General features: G+C 47.2%; 4 protein-coding genes across 4 annotated transcripts; 2 read left to right on the top strand and 2 right to left on the bottom strand.

The window, feature by feature from the left end:
- Nucleotides 1-1194: 1194 nt before the first annotated feature.
- Nucleotides 1195-2045, top strand: TERG_00473 (uncharacterized protein; the record flags this gene model as incomplete). Its single annotated transcript, XM_003238436.2, has 2 exons — nucleotides 1195-1563; nucleotides 1620-2045. 2 exons carry the CDS (start codon nucleotides 1195-1197, stop codon nucleotides 2043-2045), a joined length of 795 nt encoding a protein of 264 aa, XP_003238484.2.
- A 281-nt stretch (nucleotides 2046-2326) lies between these two features.
- TERG_00472 (uncharacterized protein) lies at nucleotides 2327-2657 on the top strand (the record flags this gene model as incomplete). The annotated part of the gene is made up of 2 exons (XM_003238435.1): nucleotides 2327-2569; nucleotides 2646-2657. 2 exons carry the CDS (start codon nucleotides 2327-2329, stop codon nucleotides 2655-2657), a joined length of 255 nt encoding a protein of 84 aa, XP_003238483.1.
- A 541-nt stretch (nucleotides 2658-3198) lies between these two features.
- Nucleotides 3199-5550, bottom strand: TERG_00471 (uncharacterized protein; the record flags this gene model as incomplete). The annotated part of the gene is made up of 1 exon (XM_003238433.2): nucleotides 3199-5550. The coding sequence occupies one exon, from the start codon at nucleotides 5548-5550 to the stop codon at nucleotides 4504-4506; it is 1047 nt and encodes a 348-aa protein (XP_003238481.1). The 3' UTR covers nucleotides 3199-4503.
- Nucleotides 5551-11092: 5542 nt separating this feature from the next.
- TERG_00468 (uncharacterized protein) lies at nucleotides 11093-11521 on the bottom strand (the record flags this gene model as incomplete). Its single annotated transcript, XM_003238430.1, has 1 exon — nucleotides 11093-11521. The coding sequence occupies one exon, from the start codon at nucleotides 11519-11521 to the stop codon at nucleotides 11093-11095; it is 429 nt and encodes a 142-aa protein (XP_003238478.1).
- Between the last annotated feature and the right edge of the window lie 1110 nt (nucleotides 11522-12631).

Raw genomic sequence — 12631 nt, 5'->3', positions numbered from 1 at the left:
GTTTTATAACAATCACGTGATCATTCCGTTCCCCACGGCGAAGGTCCCGAGGCCCGAGAAAAACGGGCTGATGGTGCAGACTCCCATTACTGAGGTCAGGTTCCAAGCCACGGCAGCATGATGCTGGTCTGGTGGTAGCATCAGATCTGCAGTTCGATGGAAGATAGGAAGTGAATATTCTTTTGAAAGATCTCTGGACAGCCGCAAGCATGGGAGTTCAGGATCTCATCATCTCGACCAAGCAGCCCAGACGGAAATCGAACAGTTGAGCAGCCAGCAACCCCCAAGAACTAGCAGCGTGTGGCTTTTGACCAAGACGAGTGGATAATGGCAGCTCTTGCAGCGGCGACTACATCCGGGGAACGAGCCATTTTTAGTTGGCTGGCTAACTAGTCACTTACTGAAGGGATCAGCAGGTCATGCTTAAAGCATCACGGGAGTGTTACAAATACTGGCCCAGAGCGGTAAGCTTGACGCCAGGCTGCATGCGTTGCAGCTTCAGTACGAAGTATATATAGCTACTGAGAACTCCTAAATTTATGGCGAAGTGGAAAACTTGCGTTTTGCTATTTTTGACTCTCATAGGGCTGTTTCGTTTCGAAGGTGCCGGATACATGCTTGTTCCCTCCCTGCTAGACACACGACCTACCCGCAAAAGTGATTCTTCGAGTATTCCACTGACCAGCCCCGATCCATCCCCAGATATTAGCCAAGGCCTTGCTGTGTCCTGCAGAATCAGATGTGTCTAGACTTGTGGGCCGTTCTAAAACGGAGGAAGAAACCATTGTATAATCATGAAAGAAAACTAGGTTACAGAGACGACCAGGAAGTTTCCACAAGTAAGGTTAGCCGATACGTCTATCTCGCTCATGGAAACTAAATGTCGCTCTCCGTCTAGAATTTATCTTTGCAGAGCATTGCCTGCAAGGCAACGCTGTATACCTGAAGGTTGGAGTTGATACTGAAATACCCGCAAGAAACCTTCCGCTGAGACTCCCCAACGGCCTATCATTGACGTATGGCGAAATACTTGGGCTGGCTGGCGATCTTTACGGGACAGATCAACCCATTAGTGATGGTGTTACCCAAAATGAGAGACATCATAGATTTCTGAAGGCGTTCGATACACTGGCAAGTGATACCAAATATGCCCCGGAAGAGGCCCCTAAGCTTCTTGAGATACTTCATGATGAAATGGAGGAAATCAAGAAGGCTATACAGGCTGGAAAACCGGCATCGGAAGTCCATAATCGACTGAAAGTCGATCTTGGGAAACGCCTTGGATTCGCAACTCTATTCCGACCCAGTGGGATACCATCATTCTTAGGTCTTGCTCTGATCAACTATGACCACTTTGGTACTGATTCAGAGACAGCGTATAATACTGGTCACAATGCTGCTATCCAATACGCTTTGCGTACGGACAGTGACTTGGCTGTGGCATATGCTATGAATGCCTTTGCAGACCATTTCCTACATGACCATTTTTCTTCCGGTCATCTACGTGTTCCTCGTCGTCAACTTCATGGCAGTACTTTAAATGTTGCAGATGCTTGTTCCAAGGTAAGTCGACCCAGACACTTGTTAGCTCAAGTTGTACCCGTGCTAATTACTTTCAGCTTATGCACGACGAAGATAGCTGTATCGGCTTGAAGGTCAGCAATCAAAATGGGGATTCATGGACAGCATATGGTGACTCACGATTGTTTGATGACGTGAGTAAGCGGCACCGAGAAATATTCATAAAAGCCCAACAAGCATCAGTAGATGAGATATTCCAGGCCTGGAGATATAAAATCGTACCACCAACGTTTAAGGCATGGAAATATGCGCCTACTATCGAATCCGCCTTGTCGCCTCATCAACCCCTTGCTCCGTTGTTTGTTATGTCTACAGGAGAAGACAAGAAACCAGTGCTGCTGAGAAGACGAAATGTCAGTGACAGGAAAACTAAAGACTATATATCAGACTGGACGTATACGGGAACTGTGATAAAGTGTAGATGGAGTGGACGATGGAACTACCCAATGAGCCTCGACGAATAGGTTCATGTATCGCTTGTTACTTACACCCCCTTTATTACTACATACTCTTGCAGCCTAAATTTAAACCCAGTTGCCAGTATGCTTCATACACAATATATAGTCTATAGATAAGCAGCAGCCCGGATCATGATCTTCACGTGACCCCTTTGCCTCTGCGCTAGGGCCCTGGCGTAGTAAGCTAAACCGATCTTCAACCTCAGTGACATATCTCTTCCATTCTGCACATCAACACAATTCTCTCAACCATACTACGTCAACCATTTCTGTCTTCTCTTTTCACCATGGCCGATAAGCTGCGCACTCTTCAAAATCTCGAGGCACTTCAGGCCCGCTACATCGGCACAGGACACGCTGATACAACCAAGTACGAATGGACATCCAACATTATCCGTGACAGCTACGCATCCTACATTGGACACCCACCGCTTCTCCAATACATGTCCATCGGCATGGGTGAATCAAAGGAAAAAGTTCGAGCTTCGATGGTTGAAAAGATAGTCCGAGGAGCAGGGAATCCGCCCGATGTGAGTTGCCATCCTATCTCTACTTGATGTTACCCGTTGAAAAGTCAAGAAGCTAATATGGTTATGATGGTGGTAGACAAGTGAATGATCAACTATAACTACCTTTTGAACTTTTCATTACGCGAGGATATGATATGGATCAAAGGAGGGGGTTGGTGTTGGCGATAAATCGTTGCCCCGTGGGCTCGAGGAGTCAAAATGCTGATACATGTCGCAACGGATCCCGTTGAACCTACGTGAGGAAATGCATGTGAAGCGGTGAAACGAGACATTTGCCCACGAAGCATACACTTATATTGACTTTCACCGGCTGTGAACATGACCAGGGATACGAGATAAGATACCAAATCTTTGCCACGGTATCTGGCGCTTCGCTCACTTTGAGCACATTTTAGGATTAAAACTCCCTGAAAAAGCCAAGTTTAGAGCTGACATGCTCGGTCAGAATTATTCCTATTTTCAGTACTTACGGTGCCCCAGGAGGCATAATACTTGAATATGCCGCTCTCGTATTTAGTGCTGGATATATAACGCATGTTGTCTACGAGTTCGAAACCAAATTTCTTAGACGAGTCAATACGAAATACAAGTGCAAACACCAGTTTGGACGATTCAAAAAAAAAAAAAAATTTTGAATTTGACTTTTTTTTGGGTTTTATTTTTTACGTATTTCTGAAAGTATAGTAGCGAACTTGACGACAAGCGAATGGAAGACAAACGCAAGTAGCACACGAAGCACAGCTCCGATGAAAACTGAAAGAGCAGAGAGCACAAAATGTTAAAACCAGCATCCGATTCCTGGCCCATACTGCAGCTCCAGTCAATGGAGAGCATATAAGAAACACAGGCCGCTCCAGGGACAAAAGTAACATGACCGAAATGAACAAGAATTGAACAACCAGCCTGGAGCAAAGGGGATGAGCCTAGTGAGATGGCCCCGGCGTTTTAGGCAAGCCGGAGATGTAGAAGCTGATGAAGAGAGAGCATGGCGGAGTCAACAAACATACTGCTAGTGAAGGGAGCAAAGGGTCGACGGTGGGAAGCAATCACAGATCGTTCGCAGCGGACACTCAGAGCTCCCGACGCGCACTCGTTAGCCACGAGGATGAGGCAGACGAGGGCCCAGCAGTGGAGGACATATACCAATCTTCCCTCCAAGAGCAAGCAGCATCCCGACTTGTCCTGGAAAGGGGCCGGAGCCGGAAAAAAAACGACGGGGCAATGAATTTCCCATACCAGATGAGAAAGACTCCCACGTCAGTGGGCGCCGTGTGTCCTCATCCTCACCAATCCAACTGAATGGATCGCCTGTTCGGCAACCTGTACCGAAATGAGTTCCAGACAACGACACAGAAAGACGGATGGTTGGCTCCACTGGAAGGTTGATATCCGGGCGCAGGCTTCGTGGTCGGTCTAGCCGCCAATACTGCCTATAGTGAGCGCTTGGGGTATATATACCAGTCCAGGAAAAACCACCGCTTTTTCCGCATGCCACGGCACAAAAGGGGTAATAAATGAAAACATTTCCAGCCGCGAGGCATATCAGTCTTGATGATATCGTATGCGAGACATGAACAAAAGAAAAACGATCCTCTTGGGATGTCATGAACAAAAATGAGGTAGCCGACCCGCCGGTTCTTCATGCAAAAAACAACGGAAAACATGAACGCGAAAATAAATCAAACACAAAAATCAAACGCTTGCTAAAGAACGCATCATATAATAAAACCAGACATGAGGGAATATGGAGAATGAAATAATGCCAGATGAATGCCACTGCCGCTTAATGAGGATTGGAGAACGCCGTCAGTCATGCGGTTGATGCTTATGGTGCTGGGTTCCTGTTTGAGACGTAGGAATAGGTATGTCTGTAGTTTGAACTGTCACCGTGGGTACCGTGCTGTTCTTACTTGTTGGGATATGGCAGCCCTTCTTTACATGGCTGTTCCGTACTGAAGAGCAAATTCAGGGTATCTATCAGCCCATACAAAACCGTCCATGCCAGCAGCAGTACCACACTGATGTTGCACCAGCATGTCGGGCAGGAGGTAAGGGACAGCGGAGGCTAGGGTGGTCGGGCACTCGTAGAACTCTGACGTGGTGAAGGCGGCTGTCGAGAAGGGCTGGCAGTGCGAGGAGGGAGGCGAGGACAGAGACATGTCATTGTAGCCGATGTTGGGCCACATATTCGGATGCGAGTCACTTGTCGTCGTGCTTGGGCTGGAAGGCAGAACATCCCAGGAGTCAACTGGGGAAGGCGATTGCTGGGTCGGGCTATGATGCCACCAATCATCAGGGCCAGTGGAAGAAGGAACTAATGGCGTAGAACGCACCACATCGACAATTCGTGGCGGAGGAGGGAGTAGAGGCACGAAGAGTCCCATGATAGCGGCTTTGGCTTCGTCTGCCAGGCCACAGAGCAGCTCTCCAGCGCCTTCTTCCTCCATACCTTCCAGTGCAGAGGCGCTTGTCCGGTATACAAACCGGTTAACGGCCTGGACGAATTCCTCTTGAAGCTTCTTAAGCTGGATCTCCTTCTCGGGCCAGTCCCATGTCTTGCTTGCAGTATCGACAGAGTAGATTTCCTTATGATGGTCGATGAGGGTCTCGATAGTCTCTGGAGTCAGCTTAAATGCGATTTCGTTCTGTGAGACCATATCGACATGCACGACGTAGGCCTCCATATGAGCGAGCTGGTAGTTAAAGAGAGCATCCACGAGCGGGTTATCATCCTTGGGTAGCTTGGACTCGGGAGCCTTGGGCAGCATGATTGAACATAAATTCCAGATGGCATTCTGGTGGGAGAGGATCTCTGTAAGGCATCGGGTATGCTGCCCGACGTTATTTAGCGGCCTCTTCACTTTGTTCACTCGCTTTAAAGTGACGGTCATCCACTGTTCCACTCTTGATAACACCACGGTAGGCGACGCCCTGGGGGCAAAGGCGGCAGCAGAGGCTGGTAGAAGGCTGGTCGGCGGCATCTTTGGATTATCTAGATCGCATTAAAGCCGTTTCCCTTTCCTTTGCACATATACTCCGTTGCTGGATCTAGGTTTTTATATATGATGGATGGTCTGTTGTATAGTAGTAGCAAGTCGAGGGCAAAAAAAAAAAAAAAAAAAAAAAAAAAAAAAAAAAAAAAAAAAAAAAAAAGGGCGAAAAAAGAAAGAATAAAAAATATAGTAAAAATATAAAAGATAAAGACGTTAAATATATTTGGAAGAAGAAGAAAAAGTCAGAAGGAGGTCGACGTGGGAGGGAGAGCAAAGGACGTTGGCACCTCTTCTTCTGTACGGGCGGGAGTAGATATAGAGAAGCGGAAGGGGAAGGGGGAAGAAGGCTGAGGGGACGGCGGGCAGCAAGAGTGTATATGTATAAGAAAGACGAACGTCCACCCACAACCCGCCGCGAACGAACAAGGCCAGGCCTGGTCGGGAAGAGTAAGAAAGGAAAAACCTTGGATGCTCTGTGTATGGATGCTTGTAACTCGTAGATACGAGCTGAGTTGCAAAAGCTTCCTCCTGCATATGTACGTTTAGGTTCTACCAGCGCCCGTCATTTTTGCCTGTTGAGCATCTCAACTCTGCACCCTTTTTTTTTTTTTTTTTTTTTTTCAACTCCTCTGCGTCTGACCACTCTGCTCTCTCTCACTACTCCGTCCTCTCTCTCCGTCTCTTCCTCTCTTCTTGCCGTCATGCAAAAAAAAAAAAAAAAAAAAAAAAGGACCGGAAATATGCAGGAAAAGAGCGTCGACTTTTGCAAGTTTTCGCTGTGGCGCTGGCTGTATGGAAACACAGATGGGAAAAAAACATGCTGTAAGGTACTGTCATCTATGCGTACGGTACTGGCATTACAGGTCACAGGGACCCCATACCCAAGTTACGTGCCCTCTCCGAACGCACCTTACAGCGTGAAGAAGGCCCTGGCATCGGCGTATCCATGGTACGGTGCCGTACCGGGATGTCCGTCACGGTTCCGCCGTTACTGTACCTTACCTTCCTTACTAAGAATAACACCAACTAAAAAACGATATGCATGGCTTTTTCTTTTGCTCCTCGTCGTTGCATCATCGCGATGGGCTCTTCGGAGGAAGAAGCCTGATACTGACGGACGATGGCAAGCAGGACCCCATCGAGTGCCCATTTCTACGCAGATGGCAAGATGACAAGGTGAGCCACAGGTCAGCTCGGGTGCGAGATGTGCACAGGTGCCCCTTAGCCGGTTAAGGGCAGCTTTCTTTCTTTTTTTTTGCATTCATTCTTCGCTGTGGTGCAGCTGGACACAGCTCTGTCTTTCTCCTGCGTCTCCTGCGTATACGGGGACCGTCAGCAGTGGCAAATTGTCCGATGCATCATCCTCCTTTTTACCCGCATTCTTTACGGAGGACTCGGGAGAAGGAACCTCCTTTTCTCTGCTTGACTACTTTGCTAAGGAGCATCATTCTCCATACATCCAGCTTGACCGTTGGTGGAAACGGACAGCATAGGCGGCACAGTCCGTGATCACGCTCTGGCCCATTCTACGCCTACCCATTCACATTGACGCCAGGTCGAGTGGCCAACTAGATTCCCCAGACCTCTTTCCCCTGAGACTTCTGATACCCCAGGAGGAACGCCATGGTTCTCTGGCATTACAGCCATATTTGAAATGAATTTCGAGGAGTATATGCTAGCCGCTGCACTATCCATCGGCCTCTCGAACTCTCGATTTTTTTTTTTTTTTTTTTTTTTTTTTTTTTTTTTTTTTTTTTTTTAATTCTCTACGCGCTCAGAGCTTTGAAACAAGCCCACCGGCTCCTCTTGACGGGGCTGACAAGCCAACCCCATCGAAGTCTCCAAGCATTGCGGGAAAAAGGTCAAAGGGTCTGGAAGCGATTATCCATCCATCACCGTGGATCATTCACACCTCTGCGTGTGTGGAATGCGGACTGGAAGTGAGCCCAGACAGGGAAATGGGGGATAATCATCCCACACACACTCGCCTTCTACTACTAATCAATATATATACTTGAGATAACTAAATAAGCAGTATAACCTCTGCAATTCCAACTCTCCTTCTCAGCATGGGAGGAATCAGCAGCAGCAAGAAGAACGATAACCGACCCACCGGATTCTCTCGCCATTCCCACGAGCCGATATGGAGACATTTTACTCCATCAACCACAAAAGAAGAAAGCGAATTCGTTTTTTACTCTTGTCCATACCCAGCTGATGGAGGGTATCTGTCTCTGTCTTGGGCTGCTTCGGTGGTGGGATTCGCTAGAATAACGAGACACCAAAGTGTCTGACAACGTCGACATCCCTGTTCTGGTAGCTGATTGGGTAGACACTTTGATTGATCGGTCATTCGAGACTTTCTGGAAAACCAAAATTATAAAAAGGAATCCTTTCTCTCTCTGCATAAGTAGTGTCAGCGATTAGAGAAACGTGTGGGAATGCGTACTGGAGGTAGTTTGATGGCTGTCGTTCTCGGACAATATCTTTAATCTCGACATCTTGAAGTTCTTACTGGTCACATCTACCAACTTCTAAAACGGTCTTATGTTTATCTAAATATTAGTCACTTACCTTTACTCCCTGACGACAATTTCCATGTGACCAGGCGTATCAATCTATATTTACCACCCATATATACACATAATCTGGTCTCATTTCATAAAATGGCCACTTAGATGTTATGCATTAACTGTTGCACAATTGATTTTCTAGCGGCCTGCATCAACTGCGGGCTTTGGGAGATGGAGATGGGAAAAAACGCCTTGTGACGGGCCACCACCCATCCACTTCCATCCCCATATTGTCCATGAAAAAAAAGCCTTTGACAAATTGCATTACATCATTCCTTGCCTCGACTGCTTGGGAATGAAGGTGTTGCTCTGAAGATCTGTAGTGCCAGTGCTTTTAAACTATTTAATATAATGTTTGCGTATACGTAGGGACCCCGTTAGCCGAAAAAGCCTTTTGATCTTTGCAAGGTACAGTATATGCATTCAGTAAGGGCCCAAACCGTGTGTGGCAAGCAAAGGGAACCCGCTCCCGTCAAAGCCAGAAAGGAATAACCATTACGCGATGCACTGAGCTCGGCTGTTTGCGCATGCGCGATAACACCCGCCTTTGCCCCGATACCCTCTATCTGGCTTTACCGGATACCCGCCTGCTTGACTTCTGCACTATTGTATGTATGTCCCAGGTTAGCGACTCAAGCGCCTCCCACGCTCAGCTGAGATGGGTGTGCTCGTCTCTGAAATTTCTTCCCTTCCTGACGTCATGAGGGCATGTGATATCGACCGCCCCAGTCGTAGCGTAGTATCTCCCTTGCTAACGACCGCCTTAAGGACGACGGTATATATGGGCTGCTGCTGATCGATGCGACGGACTTGTCCGGCTGTGCCGTCCGCGGTTGCAGTGCATCTTTGACGCTGCCAATGATACCCTCGACCGCGCCACGAAAGGTGCAGGTACTTTCGTCTGTATTTTAAAATGCGCTGTGTGTCAGCATGTGGCTGTGCTGTGATGCCAAGATATGGTAATTTTGGTAATATTGGTCACGTTCGTAAGGTATGTATTTTTTGATTGATGCCAAACGTCAGCGGAGCAAAGACCAAAGAAAAGACGCTGCGTTTCTCCATCTTCACCGACTGTTTTTTTGGTGCCACGATCACCGACTTGAAGGGTTTCAGGCAGAGAGACCGTGCTAGTGACTCCTTCAGACTTTGCTTTGGGCGGCTTGGGCCGTGAAGAATTCGTCAGAAAACGTCATCGATCGTTGGCGGGGCAGTGAGTCGAACTCGCCGTTGAAGGGTTGGCCAGCGCAGACAGCCCAACGCCTAGCCGCTGCATTAGGACCCTTATCCCTCTAGGCCGTTTCGTCAAGTGCTTGCATGATGTGGAATACTGGCTGTGGGCTGCTGGCCAGCCATGGTCATGTGGCAGAAATTACGTAGGTTGGCTCTTATCGCCATTGACCAAAGTAGATCAAGCGAGTGTTGCGAATTGTACTATTATTTTGCAGCACGGGAAAAATATCAAGCCTAACCAGTAGTTACGGCAGACGCCCTTTCTGAACAACCTTTGTCTGTTGATAGAAGTCCGATATATCCTTCGGAGAGACTGAAGTAAAAGCGATAGACGTCTTTCAACCACAAAGTAGCCTGTTGACGTGGAACTCTGAAACTCGGAACAGAAGTAGACTTTCCAAGCACTCGGAATCGTTTCATGCTTAAGCCCTGTCCCGCCCTTTGGGACCCTTTTTCCGATATCTGATTCGTCGGCTATTGAACAATCCCCAGAGGCCGTGCTCGGTTTCAAGACAGACATTACGAGCTCTGAAACAAAAAGTCGATACCCCCCGCCAGCCAAGGAAAAACTTACGATCTACACAAAATGAATGCTCCCAATATCTCGACGGATTTCTTGCTTCAACGAGGATGTCTGTGGCTCGAGTCCTGCTTTCGCTGGCATCTAGAACGACGATGACTCACTGACAGGGGACATCAACTTGAATCATAGGAGTGCATATGCACTGTTGTTCGGCGCCAGCCATGGATAGCGCGAAGTAGGCGCGAGACACGCGGGTGAAGGGATCACCTTTATCGTATTGGTTTATTCTGGCTTGCATCCTTGTTGTTTGTCCTTTGTTTTCTTCATCAAGATGTCGTTGTTGTTTTTGGCGCACGGTCTCTTTGATGATCGGAGCTTCTGTCAAGTGACCTGAAACATGCACGTCCATCTTCGCACTTTTCTTTTTCGATTATATCACGCTCAGCCTGCTTGATTACTACAACAACGCCTTGTTACCTGGTTTCTCCCATAAGTTAGTTATCATTTGCACCACAAGCCAAGATTTATGACGTTCTAAATGTCTCTTAGAACGGGGAAGTATAAGTACATAGAGGTTTATCAAGACAGGTCGCCCGTAGTACAACATATATATCAACGCTTTGTTCTTTTTGCATAGTGTCAAGTACATGTTTTAGATGTGATGACTGGGAGTTTAGGTCATCTAGCAGCTTGCGGCAACTGATACTGCTCAGAAAGATGAAATTTCTTTTCGCTTCTTCGATTGGTATCTCACAAAGGAGCAGCATTGAGTGCAGTCATCTCGGCCTTCCAAGGGACAGACAATATATAGCAGGCTTCATGCAGGAATCGAAAAGCCTCAGGATATGTTAATCTCCCTGGTTGTCGATTTAAGGACAACTTCCTCAACCGACCAATGAGCAAATAACAGAGTGAATGGAATGGGGAAGGTAGTCCGGCGGCAAAAGCAGCATGACAGTTGAGTCTGATGAGTTGACTTATTGCCGCATAAACCAGGTCGATCTTGGGCCCTCTGCTGTGAGGCAGGTCGACACTCGCCTCAATATTCGGAAATTCAAAGTAATGTAAGCCTATACGAGGGGCTCTTCGGTGATACCACGTTCTTCGGCTGAACTTCTTTATGATAGCCGGTACAGAGTATCAAATGAGCTTTCACTGGGGAAAGCTACGGGGTCGATCAAAGCACACCATCATCTCCAATGAATCATGCACCCTGCATCTTCTCCTCTTTTTCCTTCTTTATCTTCAAGAATACTTTCCTCTCCATCTCACGCTCCTCAGTTTTTCTCTGCATGGTCTTTTGGATTTGCTCTGTTTTCTCCTTCGATTCTTCGATCCGTTTCTTCACCTCCTTGGCCGCCTCTTCCTGCGCCTTACGCGCCGCAATGGAGGTCGTATATTGCTTTCTTAGCTGTTGTAACTCAGCCTGGAATTCAACTACATCAAGTGGTGCACATGTAACGGGGTGGTATCGGTGACTTGGTAAGGGATCAGAAGGGACCCGGACATCAGGTAGTAGCTTATGGATGGGGGTGGTTCGAAGAGGCGAGTCCAGGCTAACGGTTTGATTCGTGTCTGAGTTCGATGATTTGGGCTCTGGTGGAGGGGAGAGAGGGAGGTTATCTGTCTCCATTATGCCGCTTTGCTGCGTTCGAAGCGAAATGGCGGAGATTGCAAGATCCAAGTCAGCGCTCAAAGCGGGAGAGCCAAAATGAAACTAGAAGGCTTATTAAGCAGAAGGTTATTACTGAGTAACTTTAGTCGGGTCCTGACAATATCACGTTTTTGATTTGAGACGCGGGATTATTGGTTGCATTATTGGACTTCATTCACTCCTAATTTTTGCATGTGAATGCCTTATTATACTATTAATGATAATTATTTGTTATCCTGCTCCATGAAATTATTGCACTTCTGTACTACAAGGGGGCCATTTTATAGGGCTTGTTGCTATACTAGCCTGGACTATCTATTACTGTTTACCAACCGGCTTACCAATAAACACATGGCTTCTCTTACCCAATTAAGGGTTACTGACCTTATTTGTCCCTAGTTTGGGAGGTTAAAGAGCACTTCTAATCAAGGATAGTGACTCTGTACTTCTACCATGTGAACTAAGTGTGGAAATACCAAGGTATGGCCATCTATTTTTAGCATTATGTATAAACAATTCCTGAGAACTGAAGGGATTTGGGTATATCCAAAGTATATTAACTGCCGTTCCTGCAAACAAACAAATGGCCTCTTATCCTTTAACCTAGAGAGAAATAACTTCTTTGGCAAGTGTTTCAAATCAGCCAGCCATGCTCTCTATATCTCCACGATCAAAAGTAATAACACTATTGTGTTGATTGGTGAAGATCAGAACACAGTTAACTACTTTTGGGGGACGCTGGCCGGGGAAACCTTCACCCGCAGTGGCTTTGCCTCCCAGATTGCATATTCGGGAAGGTTGTGGGGATCAATGTTGTCCGGTTGTGCCTCAAGATTGAAATTCCAGAGCAACCGGGCTATGACAAGACGCAGAATAGCATTTGAGAACCTTTTTTGATGAACATGATTAGTATTTATACTTGGAAGAAAGAGCTAGGTTTCATACGTCATTCCAATACAGCTGCGAAGTCCGATGGAGAACGGAGTATAGGCCTGGCGGTTATCGCTGGCAAATTTCGAGCCTTCCCCGAGCCAGCGTTCTGGAATGAATTTTTCGGGGTCACGCCAATACTTGGGGGAACGGCTGGCG

This window comes from Trichophyton rubrum (assembly GCF_000151425.1).
Source record: "Trichophyton rubrum CBS 118892 genomic scaffold supercont2.1, whole genome shotgun sequence".
Lineage (NCBI taxonomy): Eukaryota > Fungi > Ascomycota > Eurotiomycetes > Onygenales > Arthrodermataceae > Trichophyton > Trichophyton rubrum.
This window is presented reverse-complemented; position numbering and strand designations above follow the sequence as displayed.